Here is a 23218-nt window from a genome sequence, read left to right as displayed (position 1 = left end):
CTCCAGCGATCAACAAGAGAAGGCAGAAAGCATGGCGGAATCACACAGAGGCAAAGAGTTCTACCAGTAGCTCCTGTTCCAACAATTGGGCAAGTTGCTTCAGGATAGAACAGAACAAGGAAGAACTGTTTCATTATTGGTCAGAATGTGCAAGATCAACTGACACTGATGGAAAGGTATTCGTCAGCACACAAAATGAGTTGGTGCATTGTGGCTGCAAGAAGGTCTGTAATCGCCAGTGTGGATGTCAGTCATCATGTCTTCCATTCACGAAGCTGTGTAACTGCAAGGTAGCATGTATACCGTGTAGTATGATAGCAAGGTAGCATGTATATAGTGACATCTGAATCGCACAGACAGTGGTTTTCATATACTAGGACTATATTTTTGAAAGCGTGTGTTGGCACATATAATTGTTTCTATTCTGTTAAATGATGAAAAAGCAGAAATATATAATGGTAACCACTTTAAATGGCAGCCATTTTGAAATTCAAGATGGCGGCCATCAAACGATAATGATTTTTATTGCAATGGGTTCTTTGAGCCTGATAATGTTGGTTTAGACACCAAGATCATGTTTCTATGTTGAATATTAGCTGAAATATGAAAGATATTGAATTTTAATGGCAGCCATTTTTAAAATTTAAGATGGTGGCCAGATACCATATAGTGGAGCTGAGAGGGTCTATATCCCCCGGGGAACTGCCGGAACATACCCTGGGTACGGTCCGGTATACCGGAACGTACCCTGGTACTATCTAATATGCCAGACCGTACCTCGCCTACTCCACTAACGAGTCTAGGGAGTCGCCTACGCCTACCCCCTAACCCTAACCCTAACCCTAATCATAACCTTAACCATATCAAATAGTGACCAGGGTACGCTCCGGTATACCAGACCGTACCCAGGGTACATTCCGGCAGTACCCTGGGGGACATAGACCTTATGAGCTATAGTGGAGATGGGTACCCGATCACATATCAATGTAAATACCTTAAACTACCTGTGGGCCAACTTTCATGCTTCTGTCAAAAAGTGCACAATTATATCCCTTAGCCACTATTAGTCCGGCAGAAAAGATGGCTTTTTTGCTTGAACCTTGCAATTGGGTATATAGTTTTTTTAATTGCTCTAAAAGTTTGCCTTCATAGTCTACTTCAATGATCCACCAACTGTCACTCTGGCAGTGGTGGGGAATTTACTCTACACACCCTTTATTTAATACTAGCTGCGGGTACCCGCTGCACTGCAAAATCGTGCTACTAATTCATACTAATAATAATCGGACACAATAGGAACATTAGGTAAAAATGGAGAATAACACTGCACACAATATCAATATTTACAAATCGTCTAATAAGATAATAAGCATGGTATAAAACTGTTACGTATGACATTTATATCACAGCACAACCCAACTTGGAACCCCTGGAACATAATAGAGTACCGAAGTGATGACGTCACGGTGGCATGACAACGGACCTACTGGTTCTACACAATCATATGCTCTGGTACAGGCCTCGAATTAAGCAACGAGAGGGGCAAGGCAATTTTTTGGGGGCATGTGAGAAATTGCCTTTAGTTTTCTCTAAAATGGATGGGCACCGAGGCAATTTTACAAGGCATCAAGGCAACTCTCACAATTTGAGAAGGGCACCAAGGCCATTGTTATGGAAAACTTTGTGTCATCGTATGAATTCTACTAAAATTTCTCTAAATTTACTGCACTTAGCAAGCTACACACCTTACAGATCACAGCTGGCCATTCTTGCGCAAGCGTCGTTTCCCGCGCTTTAAATCGCACGTGGGCCGAGTCCGGGCGTGCAGCATTTAAATATTCGTGTTCTACCCCGGGCATACACAGGTGCACTATTTATCGATCGTCTACTGGCAGCGGTTGGCAGCAATACCACGTTATTGTTTTTGCTGCCGGGTAGACTGGTATCCGGCCTCACGCTCTGCTAGAGAATGTACACGCTCTGCGACAATCAGTACGGCTGCGAACCAGTCTAGCCAGAGGCACCGACGGCAATTACAGAAAAGGGCAAGGCAGGTCACTGCCGTCGGTCGGGTTGGATTTTCAGGGGCAGTACGGCGATTGATAGGGGCACCGCCGGCAATTGCCGTCGGTTAATTCGAGCCCTGCTCTGGTAACATTAACTGCGTGTCGTGTTTTGTACCCGATTGTACCCATCATTCTGAGAGTCATTATTGCAGTTTTTATAGATTTCCAAAGGATGGAAGTGAAAAGCAACGGGGAAAAAAAATTAACAACAAAAATTTTTTTTTTTTTAATTAAATTTTTTTTTAAATTCATTAAATATTGTAAGATCGACTTGCTACCGATGCTTTACCGCTGTGTGCAGCGCACACACTCGTGTTTTACGTACGTACAACATTTTCACGCAGTTAATGTTATGGAGCCAGTGGCTTGTGTAGAACCAGCCCGTACGTTGTCTTGCCAACGTGACGTCACACTTCGGTACTCTATAGTAATATGGTGTAAATGACAAAAAGTTGATGACATGAAAAACAATGTTTTTCGTCTTATTCTCTGGTGCAAATATGTAGAGATTCCTGGCGTCTCCAACTGCTGAGCTACACACGTACAGCTGTCCGTGGGAGAAGCAGGACTGTCCGAGGTGTATTGCTATGGCAAGTACCTTGGCCTGCCTCAAGTGATACAAGGCCAGCAACAGTAGCCCACTATGTAGAGGGTTTCGAAAGGATCGTACAACAGCGCATAAGGATGGGGGATGTATATCTCGTTTTTGACAGGTATATTCAATACAGCACCAAGTGTTCAGCCTGCAAGGCACGGGGTCCAGGTGGTTGTAGGGTGTTCCAATTACAGGCATCATTACCGCTCCCTCCACACAACCAGATTTTATACATCTTTCAGAACAAGAAGCAACTGATCCAAAAATTATTTGTGAGGACTTTAAAGGTGACATGGATGTACTGGGAAGCCATCCCCACACGTTAGTCATTACTGGCCAAGATGAAGTGCCTGTAGAGATTTCTCCATACGGCTTAGTAATTCAGAGAACAGACCTCAAGACAGACCATGAAGAAGCAGACACAATCGTCACAGCACAGGCGATATATGCAGCACAAAAAGAGAAGAAGAAAGTCATTGTTGAGGCAGATGACACAGATGTGTACGTTCTGTTGCTGTACCATTACCTCGATAGAGGGCTTAACATCCCTATGATAATGCAGTCACCATGGAAAGGCAGAGCTGTTGTGGATATTAGTGCTACAGTGATAAAGCTTTCCAGTATCATTCCCGACATGTTACCAGCCCATGCCCTGACAGGTTGCGACACTGTTCCCATGTGCCACTGGATCGGAAAGGGCAAGATGTTGAAAATTCTTCGAGGAGGGAAATGCAGCTTGAGCCTCCTTGAGAATCACACTGCTGACTTTGATGATGTGTTGCTCCAGTCCAGTTTTTGTCTCAGCATGCTACAACATGCATGATGCAACATACATGACTGAGTCAAGAATTACAGCTTGGAAAACAAAGACAGGTAGAAAAGGAGCAACAAGTACACCAAAGCTGTGCACTCTGCCACCCACCAATGAAGCATTCAAAGAAAATGTCAAAAGAGCACACTATCACTATCAGTGCTGCATCTGGAGACATGCCCTACAAGAGCATCCAGACCTTGATTCCACGAAATATGGCTGGGTAAGCGATGAGGAATGAGGATGAGGACAAGTCCCTACAGCCTGTCACTCTCCCTGTTACGACTCCCCCAGCACCAGATTACATACTCAAGCTCATCAAGTGTTCTTGTTCTTCGGAGAGTCCATGCAAGTCCAAGGGCTGTGGTTGTAACATTGGTAGACTGGCGTGTACAATGTTTTGCAATTGTCAGGGCAGTGATGCATGTTGTAATGAACAAACTAGAGTCGTCCAACACGAAGCCTTTGATGACGAGGAAGAGGAGGAGGATGATTAAAGCCAACTGATTTTGTTTTGAAATTGTACCAGAAAATGTAAATTGTAGGTAACCTATAAAACTCATTTTCGTGGATTTTGCGTGTTTAACATAAGGGAAGGTTTAACGGTAAATAAAAACCAACTTTCATGCCTAATCACAGACGCTTATGCTTGTATTAGTCTACAACTATTTCAAAATGTCAAATGCATCCGTAAATGATGGTATAATATAATTTTTACATGCATTGGCATCTCATTATTGGACACTAGGTTTTATTTAATCCAAATTCAATTGTTTATGATGCGGTTTTGGATAAATCTACATTAAATAAAATTCCCCACAACTGAGCAACTGCCAGTTGTTAGAAATGCCTTATTTGGTGCAAGAACATAAGAAAACGAACGTAAGAAAAACTATATACCTCCATGCAAACCATATGCCCTATTCTGTCAGACTATATACTATGTTCATGAACATTCCATTCTAAAACCCATACTAAACCCTGAATAACACATCCATGTAACTGTCAGCTGGTCAGTGACGGAAAATGGTTTAAAGCTCTATAACTGAGATCATACACAATTACACATGATAATACACACGCATGCACACACACATATTTATATAATATAACGCTACACAATAAACATGCAACAACAACAAGGGGCACGGTTATTATATCATTCAGGGGATTAGATCACTTGCTTTAACAGTTTTCACAATGCACATTACTCCCAAGGTCACATTAGGGACTTACCCTGGGGTCCCAGACCGGAAATCCTAACTTGTTCTCTTCTGGCTGCTTCAGGAGCACTGGCTGTGGCCAGGGCCACTTGGAGAAGACGAGAAAGAACTTGTTTACTAAAGTTGCGGCAGCAGCATTCGGGTAGAGCTGGCACGTGCGAGCAACAAGCATGGCCCAAGAGACACCACCGAGGAAACCGAGCACGTTTGAGTAGATACCGTGCCCTGAAAATCAATTAGCTGTTAGTTATAATGTTAATGTTAACTAGAAAACTTAAGTAAGAACTTACCTCCTGCTGTGCCTACACGGGCATCCTGTTCAGTTTTATGTCTTTGCTTTATTGAGACTGGCAAAAATTGATTGCAAGAAAATTGAAAAATTGCATGCTCTTAAAGCCTCATGCCATATTCACAATTTGCGTTGAATATCACATGCCGCTACAGTAACGGCTAATTAAACAAATCATTTTAGAGGGAGAAATATGTCAATGTGTAGCAGTTGATGATTGTGTGTCGGGTCTGTATGTGTCTATCTGCTTTCTATGTACACATTATGTCTGTGACTATGTAATGTCTATTTATTACTATGATAGGCAGATTTCAGTATCCGAGATGCCGTTTAATAATTATACTGAGAATTGTTTATTAATTAACATTTTCAATTATTTATATTGGATTTTTTAAATAGTCGGTACCTACTCTTTGCCCACAGCTTTATTGCTCTCAATGCCAGTCGAAAGTTCTCCCGGTTTGGAACCAGGTTCAAAATATCATCTGTTACTCTACACCCTGAAAAATTAACCATCAACAATCCATCACTATAACATAGTAACACAAAATAAGATATACAGTAAAACTCGCATAAGTCTACACTTTTGGGACAAGCGTATTTTTGCCGACTTACGAAAATGACGACATACTCATTTTGTCGACTTATACGTAGGGCTCCCCTCTCAGGCGCTCGTCACCCCTACGCAGTCATAAACATACTCCACACACGACGTCAGTGCGCGCCACATACATAGCAGACATGAAACAATCGGGTCCGTACATCAATCGACACCGCAGCTAGCTGAACACCCGCTGTTGATTACACGTTTGGACATTGCAGGACATTTGCAGTGCACGTCTATGGCAAACATTTTGTATCATAATTCGAGAAACCACGGTTCCTCGCACGAAACCAGGTTTCGTGCCCACAAAACCTAGTTTCTTGCTCAAGAAACCAGGGTTCTTGCCATGAAACTAGGTTTCATGGCATGAAACCTGGTTTCTAGCCCTATAACCGCAGTTATAGCTGGAATCTTAGTTTATTGAGCAAGAAACTAGGTTTTGGGAGCAAGAACCTAGGTTTCAGCAAGAAACCCACTTTCAATCGCGCCATTTGTATCATAATTCGAGAAACCATAGTTTCGAGCGACGAAACCAGGTTTCGTGCTCACAAAACCAGGTTTCGTGCTCACAAAACCAGGTTTCTTGCCATGAAACTTGGTTTCTAGCCCTATAACCGCAGTTATAGCTGGAATCTTAGTTTCTTGAGCAAGAAACTAGGTTTTGGGAGCAAGAAACCCACTTTCAACCGCGCCATTTGTATCATAATTCGAGAAACCATAGTTTCAAGCGACGAAACCTAGTTTCGTCGTTGCTAAGGCCCGTATCTAGGATTCGTAATCCCGAGCGTGACGTCAGCGTAGTTCAGCCACTCGGGGCCACTGCTCAGTAAATACTATAGAAATAACATACTAGTTAGACTAATTAATTAAATATTGTATAAATAAATTAAATATGCTGTGCTGTTAAATGTATGAGTGTACGTGCGTGTATCTGCGTGTACCCGCGTGTATCTCCCATTATATACTCTTGATAATTATATATATGTGTAATTTTTGATGCGCAAATAAATGTTTGAGATCTGAAAGTATGAAATCTGGGCGAGAGATGGCGCTACACCTAAATGATCGCCATTGTGGTTTTTGATTATCGATTTAAGTGGGCATGGCTAGAAAGTAGGTCGACTGGCGTGCTTCAAAACAGGACGTTCAAATCTCTCCCATAGGAGTAACAACTGTATGCAATTTGAAACATGTGGGTCAGACGGTTCTTAAGTTATCGTTGACCGTAGGCAGACACTGAAATGCATAGTGAAATTGCCAAAATCTACCTAATTTGCATGATTTAAAAAAAATATCAAAACCCGTGTGATATGTTTTGGGGCCAGTCCTTATTCATTTACATACCAAAAATGAGCAAAATCCGTTGAACCTGAACTGACTTGTGGCCATTTCAATTTTTTGCCAAAAAGTGGGCGTGGTTCGAAACAAGGTCGACTGGCGTGCTCCAAAATAGGACGTTCAAATCACTCCCATAGGAGTAACAACTGTATGCAATTCGAAACATGTGGGTCAAACGGTTCTTGAGTTATCATTGACCGTAGGCAGACAATGAAATGCATAGTGAAATTGCTAAAATCTACCTAATTTGCATAATTTAAAAAAAATATCAAAGCCTGTGTGATATGTTTTGGGGCCAGTCCTTATTCATTCACATACCAAAAATGAGCAAAATCCGTTGAATCTGAACCGACTTATGGCCATTTCCATTTTTGCCAAAAAGTGGGTGTGGCTTGAAAGTAGGTCAACTGGCGTACTCCAAAACAGGATGTTCACATCTCTCCCATAGGAGTAACAACTCAGCAGGGCTTGAAACTAACCTAAAATGTTCACTAGCCAGCAGAGCTAGTGACCTGTAAAATCTACTAGCCCTTAAAAATATCTCCCAGCCCTTACTTTTCTGAAGTGCTGCGCTGAAGCTACGCAGTGAGCAAAATTTTGCCATTTGCGTAGGGGGAGGGTGAGGTGGGTGGATCTGGGTTTTGATTTTAGACGCTCCGAGATGCATTCTGCGAAATTCCTTAATTTTGTGAAAATTTAGATTCAGCAGAGATTCAGTATATATATATATATATATATATATATATGTTTATCAAAAGCTAATAAATACCTAGAGTGTACAACGGGAAAACGGGAAAATAGTGCTATTTCACGAAAATATTATTCTACTCTGTATGCGGTTCTAGACTAAGTTCATGGTATTGCGTTAAGCAGCATTCTTTGCTCTCTAAAATAAGACTAACCGCTTGTCTCTACAATACTCCTAGGCCGAGATATTGGAGCGTAATCATGCCTCCCACAGGCCTCACGCCGCCTCGCATCCTCGAGGCCTGTGGGAGGGGAAGTTTACTAGCCAATATCTCAGCCTAAGAGTATCGTATTGACAAGCGGTTGGTCTTGTTTTAGAGAGCAAAGAATTCTGCTTAATGCAATATCATAAAATTATTCTAGACTCGCAGGCAAAGTAGAATAATATTGCCGTGAAATAGCACTATTTCCCCGTTGTACACTCTAGGTGTTTATTAGCTCTTGATATACATACATATATATACATATATATACATCAGTACTATGTTATAAGAGCAGAATAATTCCTTATAGTAACGATTAGAACTATTAGTCAGTCTACGGAAATATGAAAGTTCATGTTTAATTTGAACCGTTTGTGACTATCTCTACTACTCTAGTCATTCTCTGCTACAAGTACAGAGTTTGTTAGTAGTTAGTACAAGTACAGTATAGAGTTATAAGTTGAGTTATCCTGTTTGTGTTAGTTTGAGATTTGTAGAGTTGTATTGCTTAGTTGACTGAATATAAGCCACATAGAAGCATGTTATGCTAGTGTTAGGATGAACATCGTATTATAAAAGGCTTAGAATACCAGTTACAAGAATGTAGGTTTAAAGAGGTTATTTCCATAACAGTACCTGACAAAACCATCACTACTATTCCACGTCAATTATGCTCATAGGATCTATGTTCCCCATGGTACTGCCGGAACATACCTTGGGTACGGTCCGGTATACCGGAATCGAGAACGTACCCTAGCTGGTAACTATTTGATATGGTTAGGGTTAGGGTTAGGGTTAGGGAGCAGTCGTAGGCAACTCCCTAGACTCGTTAGTGGAGTAGGCGAGGTACGGTCTGGCATATTAGATAGTACCAGGGTACGTTCTGGTATACCGGACCGTACCCGGGGTACGTTCCGGCAGTACCCTGGGGGGCATAGACCCTCTCAGCGTCAATTATAGACACAGAGACTGGATTGTATATTAACCAGGGTGATTCCAACTCCGTATAAGTAAAGTTGAGTTTCTAATTTGATATTTAGCAAACGTCAAATTGAAATCATCTTTTCGTTTGAAAAAGGGAGGGATTGTAGTGTTTAACCCTGAGGTCAGCTGAAACCTATAGTGCAGTGACCGAGACCCAAAAAATCAAGTGCACCCCTACCGGAGGTATAACAAGCTGGGACTGGTCTCATTTTAACCGTATGGGTCCCTAGTTTATGAAAAGACATGTTGTAGTTGCAGCAACCTTGTACAACATGCCGAATTAACCCTTTGTTTACGGTAACATCTGAAAAAATGACATTTTCAGTTACTTGCTTATTTTGTGAAATTAGCCCCAGTTATATTTTATAATTGATGTTATATCAATGTATTTCATTGAAATAGATATGTAGCATGTATTTGAGGCAGTTTTATGCTGCTAAGGGGTGTTAAGGGGCCAAAATTATACTATATATTGGCATTTTTTGGCATTTCGAACCAAATAATGTATATTTCTTGCACTACTACACAATACATGTTATCACTGTGTCAGATCTGACTGTATTCATGGGCCTAGATGTGCTATTGATAAAAAAATTAGTTTCAGCATGGTAAACGGGTAGAACATGGTACATTAACGGTTAACCCCTTGTTTATGGTAACATCTGAAAAACTGACATTTTCAGTTACTTGCTTATTTTATGAAATCAGCCCCATTATATTTTATAATTGATGGTTATATCATAGTATTTCATTGAAATAATATGTAGCAATATTTTTGAGGCAGTTTATGCTGCTAAGGGGGTTAAGGGCCAAAATTATACCCAAATTTGGCATTTTTTTTGGAAATTTTTGACCAAAATAATGTATATTTTTTGCACTATTCCACCAATACATTGTTATCACTGTGTCAGATCTGACTGTATTCATGGGCCTAGATGTGATATTGATAAAAAAAATCAGTTTCAGCATGGTAAACGGTTACAACATGGTGCATTAACCCCTTATTTGTGACAGACCTTAAAACTACTTTTTCAGTTTACTTGCATATTTTATAAAATCAGCCATGCAGATGTTTAGAACTGATGGTTTTATCAATGTTTTTGATTGAAATATAGATAAAGCAATGCATTTTAGGCAGTTCTATGCTGTTAAAGGGTTAAGGGCCCAAAATAATACCAAAAATTTGGCAATTTTGATAATGTTTACCATAATAAAGAACGTTTCCATGCATACTGCCACCAATACATGGTACAATAGTATCATAGGTCTACCTGACTGAAGGCCTATATATCCATCAGTCTGGATGTAGCATTGATATAAAAATCAGTTGAAGCATGATGAAGGCTGAGTACAACATGGTACATGAACCCTGTTTACAACAATGCTAAATGGTTACATAACACTGTGGGCCATGATGTCAATAGCCACTTATCAACACAAATCTATGTGCCACTTCCCTCTTCTGGTATGGTGTTCTGATTTTCAGTCAGTACATGAACAAGCATCGATGCACTCTAGTCCAGCAAGGAGACAAGGACATTTCCTCGCACTCAAGCAGTCTTTGTCTGTGCAGTAGAAATGTGTCAGGTCTCGAACTTCAACTGGAGCTGATGGCTGAGTGAACAACGTCTGTGTAATGCCTCCATCATCACAAGCGGACCAACCATGGCCAACCGGTTCGATCAACTCTTGGTTGGGGATGTGACTCCTGCACCAAATCCGTGTTTGGTACTTTGCGCGCAGGACATGTTGTTGGAAGGCATCTACTGTTTGAGGAAGCATGGATGCATACTTGTCTGTCATTGTAGCCATGATGTACCGCAACTCATCAAGTGTGTCCATTTGCTTCTTCCCGTAGAGGAGTAGTGTGTAGCTACGGGCTACCGTGATGCTCTCCTTTATGTCGTCTTCATGGAATGACTTGAGGTTTGTCAGACTGTCCGCATGTTTCACCAGTTTCGAGTACGCCGTTTTCTTTCCTATCCTGTTCATTGAACATGTGGTGCCGCATCCTGTGAGGGCATGAGCAGCAGGGGCACTCGCATATTGTTGGGCCAAGTTCATTCGCAATTGTATGAACAGGAAGCATCTTCCTTTCTGATGACCAGCATACAGGTACACATAGTCAGCCAGTTGTCCTCTGCTGACATAGTAAAACCAGCAAGACCAAGAACATCTGTGTCATCACAGCGGATTATGATTCTATTATGGTCCTTTGATAGTGCACAGGCATGCAGGATATAAAGTGTATCGGCCTCCTCCTGTTACTGTACAAGTATCAACAGATGACGCTCCAGATGGAGCCAACCACCTTCACAAGAGTTCCTTCACTAAATCCTCCTGCCAAGATAATGATTTGTCGTTGGGAACATATTCTTCTGCATTCTCCAAGATATACTGTGAGATATAATTCGCAGGCTTGCCTTGTTTCCGATTCCTTGAGAAACCTTCTGTAGTTAGTACTTGTCTGCTCCCCTGGACCTTATAAAGTAGGTAACAAACTGGAAAGAACCCCACCGCTCGGCGTTCTGTGGTCCTTGATAGATGACACGTTATCATACCGATCGAAGTCCACCATCCTCCAAATATCTTGCCAATGCTCGCCAGGAAAACCATTATCAGATGCATTCCTCCCAGCCTCATCGTTACTTTGCCCACCAGTGGTTCTGGTCTGCTCCACAGAATATGATGTGCCTTGCTGTAGATGGCAAGGTCTGCTGTAATGAGTATGTGATGCTGCCCACACTCCTCAGATATGTGCACTAGCCTCAACGAAGTGGTAAAAATGGTTGACAAGTCAGATGGTGAGGCATTGATGAAGGGAAGATATCGTATCAGTAACGGGGACAGTCTTGGTACTGACGAGGGCATTGAATCACTCCACGCCGGAATGGCTAAGATTCACCATCTCCACAGGCCTTGCCACTTGCCATACGAAATCTTTTATTATGACCTTACCGACGTTTCATCCTCCACTTGATAGGTTACAGTGGGCTATGGCTTCTTTGCAGACCTGCGGTAGCCTTGGAGTTGTTGTTCCTTGTACTGCTCAGTATCCAAGTATTTCAGCTTTGTACAAGAAATCAAAGACATATCATGACTGAGTGGAGATCGTTGGTACAACACAACAGCCATGGCATGTGTAGTGCGTTTCCCATCAACTGTCTCCTCATTATGATCAAAGTCATCGATGGCAGCATCACTGACTGATTCAAGGTTTCTAGGATCAAACTGTGAAATCCCACGAGGAACCTGCACTTTAGATGGTACTGAAAGTGGATTAAGAGCTACTGATGTTAAGAACTTTCTCACGTCATTATAGTTTATGGAATATCCCACTGTACAGAGAACGTCTATAAGCTCCTTCCTCCCATATTCATGGTGCATCTGAACACCAAGGCCAAATGTAATGGGTGTTTGCATCTTACAGGACTGAGAAATGATACTGTGACAGATACCAAGCACTCTCATGTCAGCATCACTTGAGTCACAGTGTCTAACATTGTCAAAAGATTCCTTCGAGGTGCACCATGCTATCAAATCGTACAATGTCTCTGGAACAAAGTTCTTACATTCGGATTCATTGATTTCGATGTTCAGTGCAGCAACTTTCTTATATTAACCATAAATTATAAAATATAATGGGGCTGATTTCATAAAATAAGCAAGTAACTGGAAATGCCATTTTTTCAGATGTTACCGTAAACAAGGGTTAATGTACCCATGTGTACCCGTTTACCATGCTGAAACTGATTTTTTTTATCAATAGCACATCTAGGCCCATGAATACAGTCAGATCTGACACAGTGATAACATGTATTGGTGAAATAGTGCAAGAAAATAACATTATTTGGTCGAAATTTCCAAAAAAAATGCCAAATGTTGGGGTAATTTTGGCCCCTTAACCCCCTTAGCAGCATAAAAACTGCCTCAAATACATTGCTACATATCTATTTCAATGAAATACATTGATATAACCATCAATTATAAAATATAATGGGCCTGATTTTATAAAATAAGCAAGTAACTAAAAATGTCATTTTTTCAGATGTTACCGTAAACAAGGGGTTAATGTTCCATGTTGTACCCGTTTACCATGCTGAAACTGATTTTTTTATCAATATCACATCTAGGCCCATGAATACAGTCAGATCTGACACAGTGATAACATGTATTGGTGGAATAGTGCAAGAAAATATACATTATTTTGGTCAAAATTGCCAAAAAAATGCCAAATTTGGGGTCTAAGTTTGGCCCCTTAACCCCCTTAGCAGCATAAAACGCCTCAAAAACACTGGCTACATATCTATTTCAATGAAATACATTGATATAACATCAATTATAAATATAATGGGCCAATTTATAATATAAGCCAAGTAACTGAAAATGTCAGTTTTTCAGATGTTACCGTAAACAAGGGGGTTAATGTACCAATGTTCCTACCGTTTACAATGCGAAGACTAATTTTTTTTATCAATAGCACATCTAGGCCCATGAATACAGTCAGATCTGACACAGTGATAACATGTATTGGTGGAATAGTGCAAGAAAATATACATTATTTTGGTCGAAATTGCCAAAAAAATGCCAAATTTGGGGTCTAAGTTTGGCCCCTTAACCCCCTTAGCAGCATAAAACTGCCTCAAAAACACTGCTACATATCTATTTTAATGAAATACATTGATATAACCATCAATTATAAAATATAATGGGGCCAATTTCATAAAATAAGCAAGTAACTGAAAATGTCAGTTTTTCAGATGTTACCGTAAACAAGGGGTTAATGTACCATGTTCACCGTTTACAAATGCTGAAAACTAATTTTTTTATCAATAGCACATCTAGGCCCATGAATACAGTCAGATCTGACACAGTGATAACATGTATTGGGTTTAGTAGTGCAAGAAAATATACATTATTTTGGTCAAAATCGCCAAAAAATGCTAAATTTGGGGTATAATTTTGACCCCTTAACCCCCTTAACAGCATAGAACTGCCTAAAATGCATTGCTTTTATCTATATTTCTAAATCAAAAACATTGATAAAAACCCATCAGTTCTAAACATCTGCATGGCTGATTTTATAAAATATGCAAGTAAACTGAAAAAGTAGTTTAAGGTCTGTCACAATAAGGGGTTAATGCACCATGTTGTAACCGTTTACCATGCTGAAACTGATTTTTTATCACATATCACATCTAGGCCAATGAATACAGTCAGATCTGACACAGTGATAACATGTATTGTGAAATAATGCAAGAAAATATACATTATTTTGGTCAAAATTTCAAAAAAAAAAGCCAAATTTGGGGTATAATTTTGGCCCCTTAACTCCTTTAGCAGCATAAAACTGCCTCAAAAACATTGCTACATATCTATTTCAATGAAATATATTGATATAACCATTAATTATAAAATATAATGGGGCTGATTTCATAAAATAAGCAAGTAACTGAAAATGTCAGTTTTTCAGATGTTACCATAAACAAGGGTTGAACCGTTAATGTACGATGTTCTAACCCGTTTACCCATGCTGAAACTAATTTTTTTATCAATAGCAACATCTAGGCCCATGAATACAGTCAGATCTGACACAGTGATAAACATGTATTGTGTAGTAGTGCAAGAAAATATACATTATTTTGGTCGAAATTGCCAAAAAAATGCCAATAATATAGTATAATTTTGGCCCCTTAACCCCCTTAGCAGCATAAAACTGCCTCAAATACATTGCTACATATCTATTTCAATGAAATACATTGATATAACCATCAATTATAAAATATAATGGGGCTGATTTCATAAAATAAGCAAGTAACTGAATGTCATTTTTCAGATGTTACCGAAACAAAGGTTAATTCGGCATGTGTACAAGGTTGCTGCAACTAAAACATGTCTTTTCATAAACTAGGGATCCAGACGTTAAAATGAGACCAGTCCCAGCTTGTTATACCTCCGGTAGGGGTATCTCCTTAAATAGAGCCCTTTTTCAGCTTCGGTCACTGCACTATAAACTAACCGGTCCACGAACGTAAACAGAAAGTAGAACAGAAACGTATTGCGTATAAACATTACACTGTGAGGGGATTGGCATGAGCTATGAATAGAGCAGCATGGCGGTTGGAACCGATTTTATTGTCTGAGGTATCGTGAATATATTATTATGTTTTTATTATGCAATTTTATTATGTTTGCACACGCAAATTTTACATTACTTATTACTAGTTCGGCCAAGTTAGTAGTTGCTGAAAAAGTATTAGTAATATGTTATCTGGTAGGCATTCCCACTCGCCAACAGGGCTGGTCAGCCCAACATTCTACTAGCGCCTTACTGATTTCTACTAGCTCCGGGGGCGGGCGAGCGTTAGTTTCAAGCCCTGAAACTGTATGTAATTTTGAAACATGTGAGTCAAACGGTTCTCAAGTTATCGTTGACTGTAGCCAAATGTTGACGGACGGACGAACGGACGAATGGACGACAGACGACGCCCCACGGCAATAGCTCATCTGACGATGTCAAGGTGAGCAAAAATACGGGTAATTCCGCGATGCCGTGCTCTGGAATGAACTAGTTAGTATCGCAGAATTTTCAGGAAGTCACGCGGACTCCTGCGCGCGACTCCTGCATTATTATGTCAAATCAGGGAGTCCGGCAGTAAATCAGGGAGCATTTGACTCCGGACTCGCGTTAACTTTGCCCCCTGCATTGGGCTGGAGAATCTGGGGGATTTGCAAGCTGAATGAAAGTGTTAATGACACTGTAGCTCACCACAAAAAGGACACAAATGAGTGAGTAAGAAGAAGTCAGTTTTAATTGAGCAACCAATCGACGTACATTATAGAACACGATTGCCATCTGTATATCGCAATAATAATTTATAAACCAAAAGAATCACAATTTGTGAGCCGTAGATGCGCTATACCCGCTTTGTAGCGATGGCGTTGGAAATAAATAGGTTATGCTGCATTCCGACATGTTTTGTAAATCTTACTCTAATATAGACGTTTTATCGCAGGGTGGAGAGGAAATACCAATTTTGCATTAAAGATATTGTCAATGAAATCTTGTAAAACGAACCAGACGAGTGTGACACCACAGACTGTTTGTGTCTATAAAATATGCTATATAATTGCCAAACCCTACCTAATTTGCATAAAAAATTTTCAATATCAAAACCCCTAGCCCTTATTCATTCACATACCAAAAATGAGAAAAATCCAAATAGGAAAATAGGACGTTTAATATGGGAGCATAGCAGTAACAACTATACCCAATTTCAAACATGTGGGCCAAACGGTTCCTGAGTTATCGTTGACCGAAGCGAAATGTTGACGGACGGACGGACGGACGGACAGACGGACGTACGACGGACGACGACCCATGGCAATAGCTCAGCTTTACGATGTCAAGGTGAGCTAAAAATGAAAGCTGGGACAGCCAGCTCGCACATCCCCTAGACCGTACACTGCGCGCGCCATCGGCATTTCTGATGACGACTTACAGATGGGAAATTATTGTTGTTTGTATTACAATTTACATGGGCCCTGTCTGATGGCGTCGACTTGTACATAATGACGACTTAGGCGGGGCTATTCCAATGGATTTACTATGAGATAAAATAGGAACTTTGACTTCCATGACGACTTATGTGAATTGACGAGTTAGACGATGACGACTTATGCGAGTTTTACTGTATGTATAACCATATATGTCAGTATGTGCTTGGCTCACACAGCAGTTGTATACACAAGCACAAAGGTATTCATGCCTGCATCTATTTATATATTTGCCGCTTGTCCTACTGCTGCTGCTGCTGCTGCTGCTGCTGCTGTGATGCACTTGGTCGTGATTAGTCGAGACTGGTGCTTGCGCCGTAATCCCGTATTGGCAATAGATGCCAATAGAGACATTACATTAAAAATCAGTGTAAGAATATGCTGTCAATCCACGTATACATGCACACAAACATACATACATATATGTATGTACATACCTACGCACACACGCATAACACACATTATTAGAAAGTCCAGTTGAATTTTTTCCTTGCAGTTTCTTAATATCGAGCCTGGGATAATGTTGTGACTATGCTGACATGATGACAACATCACCTACCATTTAGACTTCGAACACACTTTGGATCCAGGTTCTTCAGAAGCGAGTCATCCTGTAAGCTCTGATCGTCAGGGACTTCTCTCAGTGCCAGTCTGGCAAATGTTAGATCAAGCTCTATGCCGTCAAACACCAACTTTATCACAGGAACAAATGCCTCCTCGACAGCCTATGATAGGATAACCACTGAATTATCTTTTGAATGCAACTTGTTTGTTCTTTTTATCTGAGAATTCCAACTATAGAATTCTCCAGTAACAGTACAGCAAACATGATTCTTGAGTAAAATTTGAGGAATAAAATCGAGTTATTGAGAAGTAAAACCAACTAAACAAGAAGGTTAAACTGAACAACCTCAGGTTTGCAAAGTCAAGCCAAGAATTACATAATTTTTCAAAGATGTGGTGGGATGAACACATGTAGAAACACATTACTTCTAACTTGCTTCTTAACACAGATGATCACTCTCAAACATAAATTTTTAAGGCAAGAAAATAGTACATTACAGATAATCAAATGCAATGAAAAAAACCACATTATGCTAACGCCGGCACCACAAGCGGACAACAACATACCCTGAGATCTTTTACGTTTGGTTGGTTCTTTAACAGTTCGACGAATGATGAAAAGAAATCTGACCGGTCGACATGTCTGGGTGCTACACACAACGTGTCTATATCAGCACCTGTTTACAAACACCTCAATGTAGCACAGAGTTACCAACACCATCGCGACTGACCATAGTTCATCAGGCAAAAGTTTAGTAAAACCTGCAGTTTTTCATCTGTGTCTAGGTAGGTAGTGTAAACTATTCTCCATAAATGTTTCAATGGTTTGTGAATCAGGAGAGGATGTATACAGTTTGAATCCTACGAAGGATATGAGCCATATGTATCAGTAGCACTAACCTTTTGTGTGCACTCCAAGTCTGTAAGAACCAAAGGTGTAAATCTTTCCACCAAGTGTTTCTGCAACGTTAGGCGGCATATTCTGCAGGACACAAATTTCAATGATTGTAACATGGAGAAATTCTAACTATGCCCCCCCCCCACCAGCCAGTCAATATATAGTATTATCATACATATATATTATTCATTGCACTCATTTATTATGATTTACACTTATCAGTCCAGGGTGAAAAACTGATAATTGGAGGCACTGGTCCAGCAGGACCAGTGCCTCTGAGGAAGCACTGGTCCTGGTCAGTAGGCACTGGTCCAGGATTTCTGTCATAGCAAAGTGAATGACTCGGATGTGGGGACGTTTTTATAGGGGGGAGGGGGATGGTGAAATTTGGTGATGTGCATTCTAAGGTATTCTTAGACATTATATTTTTTACACGTTTCGATACACTGATGCGTAGTAAATCGGAACAAGTCCGCAAGTCGATTTCAAAGATCAGCGGTCTCTGAAGACCGGCCATTATTCCTATTATCATCAAAATTGTCATATTTTATTACGTGATCGCTGGCTGATTCAGTGATTGGTCGGGGATGCCCAGTATTATCGAATTAGCAGAGGTTTAACAGCATGACCTAGAAAATCGAACACAACAAACATGGAGTTTGTGTACTTCGCATGGACCTTAGGCTTCGAATTTGACTATTTGGAGTCTATATTGATTAAATTTACCATTCATTTCATTAGAATAATGTAGAACGTTTAGCTAGAAAATACAAAAAATAATAAGTTTTGGTAATTGTTTTGATTTCCCTGTGCGGCGCAGCCATAAAAATTTTCTTTTTTTTTACGGGAGCTATTTAGGCCTTGGCCACGCTACTTTTTCATAGCATGATTCTTGTTAAAATTTTCATAATTTTGATGCCTGACTCTAATATTATTCATCCAGCAGTTCAGCCCACTTCAGAGCCAGCGCAGTGTGACTAACGTCAATATAACTACCCTTAAGCCAATACGTCGTTCTTTGAGCTTCACCATTTAATGAGACTATCAGTGTTTAAAAGGAAATCAGTCAACAAATTACATCGATCACATTTTTTTTATCTCATTTTCACTCCGACTAAGCAAGCAATCACATCGTTATTCATTTCAATTCAGACGACAGACCATGCCACTATCACCAGTACACATAGTCAGGTAACATATGACAAAGAAGGAAATCAAGAATTATAATCATGGTATAATGATGTATGGTTATTTTTCACAAGTTTTCTTCTTTTTTTTTTTAGCTTCATTCTCTTCATCTTTCAACTTCTCTTTTTAGCATCGCGACTGGAGCAAGTTCAGAACTTCAGAGCGTTGTTTTATATTACTTTGAGTATGTTAAAAATCTTGTACTCGGCAAATCTCTAGGCAATGCCGGGAGCCTTCCTGGCAAGGTTTTTACTTTCCGTTTTTCTCCTCCCAGTCCAGGTACCCCATCGCAAGATCAACTGCTCGCCGCACATCCGGCAAAGTTACCAAGTTGCCGTAGAACTCTAGAATCATACTTCTAGAATATTGCTTCTAGATATCTAACTGAATACAAAATAGTCCACTTTCTACTTTAAGAAAAGGCTGACGAATTTCAGTTACCAGGTTGATTACTGCTGCGTGTCAGGTGTCACTCGGTCGTCCGCCGCTCATCCCCACGATAACCCCCTGCGATCAACAAAACTTATTGTTATGTGGGCCATATAAAACTCTGGGCTGCCCGGCGATGTAGGCACACCGCATTTCTTAGACTGTCGCGAGTTTTTATATACGTGTGCGACATCATGTCGTTGATGCGTTCTGAAGTGTGAGGGCGAATTATCTAAGTTCGCCCCGCCGGACCAGCTGACATCCAGCAAGCAGTCGCCCGGTAATTGAGAGTGCGGACAACTGGCGTATGGGCCGGACCGCTAGTTTCTCACGCTGCAGTTCACCACTGTCTACTCTATAAATTGGCACCAAGAATTTATAATAGAAAGCTACAAGCATAAAATATTAAATATGTGACAGGAAACAGTACTCTACATTACAGTCTGTATAACTAGAAGAAAATCACTGAAGTTAAACGATTCTTTTTACTTTTCGTTTGAAGTATGCATAACACGACGCTTGCCTTCTAAACACGCATGTGCACACACTACGTGTACCAAATCAGCCATGAACACACATGCACACACTCACTCACCCACCCACACAGATAAGCATTAACATTATTCTATTCAAAACTGTTTTCCAATTATTTTTATCCAATACTAACCTTTTCTATAGCAATATTTTTAATCCATTCCTTGACTAGTGAGTTCATCTTGTTTAACACCACCATTCTAAAAAAATATCAATAATAATAAATATATACAATATAAGTGACCCAATAACGGTAGGGCCATAATAAAAATATTGTTTGTTTGCCCTCACCCGACCGACTCACCAAAAAGGGGCCGAATCAAAATTTTTCATTTATCTTTTTCATCTTTTTTTTTACAACAATTGTATTCATTGAGACATTGTACACTTATTATAAATCTGTTAGGCAATGCGATTATATGTAGCGCACCAAAAAAGCAAAACAAACATTTCAGACCATAAATAGTCCATGAGCCAGACCCCCAACTTTCATCAATCTGGTACCACCTGGGGTTGGCAAATCTCACTATATTTTTTTGAAAGGGCCTACTGTCCATAGAATGAAAAACAAAACCATGAAGGCAAGCCGATGACTCACAGCTTAATGGTAGAAGATTGCACTTGATATATGGGTCACTCGTTGGTGGAGGCACACGACTGCTAATTATGGGTAGGGGACAATTAAAAATTGATAATTTTGCAAGGAATGGCACATACAGTGACCAAATGACCGCCTCAAAATGTTGGTAGTTTTGTCCTCTACACTTAATACCTCCATCATATGCACAAATCTGTTTATGATATGTAACCTCAGCAGAGGTCAAAAGGTCATGAAACTTTGACCGCTCCCTGCTTTAAGAAATCGGACCCCCTGTCAGAAAATGCCCTATCAGTATCCGTTACCAATGTTATTGTTGGTCTGAGCTGTGTCTAATTCCGGCAGCAAACGAGATGTAGATAAGTTGATTTAATAGTAAACAACTAAAAGTTTGCTGTTATTTTTATCTTATGCTATGGTATGGAACGAGTCTTTGACATATTTCTTAAAATTGCCTTATTTTGGGCGCTAAAATAGCCAAAAATGTAAAAACTTGACAATGCTTGAATTAGTTGGCTGAAATTTGAAAAACTAAACTGCCAATATGGTATAGGCATATCTCCTGATACAATCTTATACTTTTTTTAATGTGAATTTCAAATTAATTAGGCCCACAAAGGTCTAGCTTGGCATGCACTTTCTTATCCTGTCGTATTTTTAGCGGCAAAAGCAGGCCAAACATTGGTTACAAGACACTACATATTCGCGGAACTCTTTTCTATCTGAATCAACTACAGGATACTAAACATTATAAAATCAGTCACCTTCCGTGCTCGTAGTCCTTGCCAGGTTTTGCTATTGAAACTGGGGCCCGTGTTGATTATGTTCAACCAGATTATTGATTTTAACAGTACCCTAATAACAAATTCACTCTGCCTTGAGCGCCGTACCTGTGTACACCATGTCAAATTTTTCTCAACTATTAGGTCATACAATCATGATCAATGAATGAAGAATAAGAACTCAGAAAGTAAAAGGGTCAGTAGGTTTTTGATTACAGTGTACTAGGCCTTATGTTAGAATCACCTACATATTTACAATTACATTTACATTTACAATTACATTTACATAGACAAGGTTGTGCCATGGGCAAGTGCTTACCATGACTGATGTTCGACAGCGTGTCTGTTAGCTAGCTTTATTCTATCATTCATACTCATCGTTCATCAATTGCCATCGAAATTCTAACATCATTGTCGTCTTCAGCTTGCTATTTTGACATTGTCTGCAAAACTGCAGATCATATAGTTGCACTTCATGTTTTTCTGGACAGATACAGACGAATATACTCAACCTGTTGCGAAGCTTGTCGAGAGGGGAATTGGCGTTGCATTATCTTGCAATCACACATGATTCGTGGTGACTGCGCCTATGAAACCAGATTATGCCAGGATATATGTCAAGTACTATGCGGAGATTGTCAACGCTTGGGGAATCAAGTAGTCGAAGAACATTAAACAAAGACACTCAGACAGCGGCGGCACCAAGGCTTTAATATTAAGCCAGGGCCATCAGGGACATTACTCATGGCGGAATACAGAAGGCTCATTTTTAGATTATTGCGAAATGCATGGAGGGGGGGGGGGGGGGGGGGGGGGTGGTAACTCTGCCTTCAGGCACCCTACTGATGCTGAGCCAAACCAGGAATAAACAAGGATTTGAAAGGATATCACTTGTACTGGTAAGCCTGCTTGAAGTCGAACTGATCAACCCATTCGTGTCCACTCTGAAATAGTCAGTCTACTCACTGGCCCACAGCTTACAGCTGGACCATAGTAGTGCATCTATTTGGATAGGAATAAGGCCAAGCTGCTATGACACTCTTCGAGAAGAGAGGTGTGGGAGATGAAGCCCAGGTTTCTTTGAGCCATTGAAGAAGCGAACGCTGAAAAGCATTAGTGACATAACGGTGAAAGAGAAACTACAAAACAGGACGAGTTCAGGTAGATAATGAATTAACGCAGATAAAATCTTATTTGCCAAATGTCCTCTGATTGGACAAACAAGAAAGCTTGACAATGAAAGACGTGCTCTCCATCGTCTCGGCTAATCCATGGGCGTTGGCAAACGGAAATCTGGATGAAACATGAGGAAGACGAAACAGGCCATACTACTAAAGCTAAGAAAATTTGCCACCAGAGAATCGATCCAGCAAACTCAGCTTGCTGTGATTTTAGATGGTATGGCCCTGGTACAAAGACAATGTGGTTAAAAAACTGTCTTGGTGAAGCCTCCGAACTATCCTTTTATGCAGCTTTACGAGAATGAAAGCTGCCGACGATATACATGGGTTTTGATGTCTACACGCAGACATCGAGCAAGAATTGCAGAGAGAGTCAATCGAGAATCTCGGGTTGGATGTATTCAGGATACTTGCACCAGGACACGAGTAAAGCAGATTGAGAAACATTTCTATACAAACCCACGGAGAACAAGACACTACTGATTTGAATTCTTTCGTTGAATGACTGGAGAAGATAAGCGAAGCGACACACTATCTGGACAGAGTTCCTTTCGCCACTATGGAGGATGTATGCAGAGACTAACGGAAAATACGTCAGCAACGTTCCCATTCTTTAAAGATTCGAAC

At 40.3% G+C, this 23218-nt stretch overlaps 2 protein-coding genes across 5 annotated transcripts in view; both read right to left on the bottom strand.

Annotated features, from left to right (window-relative positions):
* Positions 1-20230, bottom strand: part of LOC106813595 (poly(A) polymerase type 3-like) — a gene marked incomplete at its 5' end in the record, with an annotated part of 61415 nt that extends 41185 nt beyond the window's left edge. For all 4 annotated transcript variants that reach the window (XM_014817772.1, XM_014817774.1, XM_014817773.1 and 1 more), the window contains 6 exon segments: positions 4709-4920; positions 5395-5484; positions 16977-17142; positions 17549-17658; positions 17882-17963; positions 20164-20230. In XM_014817772.1, coding sequence (XP_014673258.1) covers positions 4709-4920; positions 5395-5484; positions 16977-17142; positions 17549-17658; positions 17882-17963; positions 20164-20230 — 727 coding nt within the window.
* Positions 10055-11008, bottom strand: LOC106813597. Its single transcript, XM_014817776.1, has 2 exons — positions 10966-11008; positions 10055-10887 (listed from the first exon to the last, which is right to left on the bottom strand). Exon 2 carries the CDS (start codon positions 10850-10852, stop codon positions 10343-10345), a length of 510 nt encoding a protein of 169 aa, XP_014673262.1. The 5' UTR covers positions 10853-10887; positions 10966-11008; the 3' UTR covers positions 10055-10342.
* Positions 20231-23218: the final 2988 nt, after the last annotated feature.

Source organism: Priapulus caudatus, unplaced genomic scaffold (genome assembly GCF_000485595.1).
Source record: "Priapulus caudatus unplaced genomic scaffold, Priapulus_caudatus-5.0.1 Scaffold797, whole genome shotgun sequence".
NCBI classification, from domain to species: Eukaryota; Metazoa; Priapulida; class Priapulimorpha; order Priapulimorphida; family Priapulidae; genus Priapulus; species Priapulus caudatus.
This window is presented reverse-complemented; position numbering and strand designations above follow the sequence as displayed.

Coding starts and splice junctions, on each gene's coding strand:
- LOC106813597 (XM_014817776.1), bottom strand. CDS start 10,852: ATGAACAGGATAGGAAAGAAAACGGCGTACTCGAAACTGGTGAAACAT.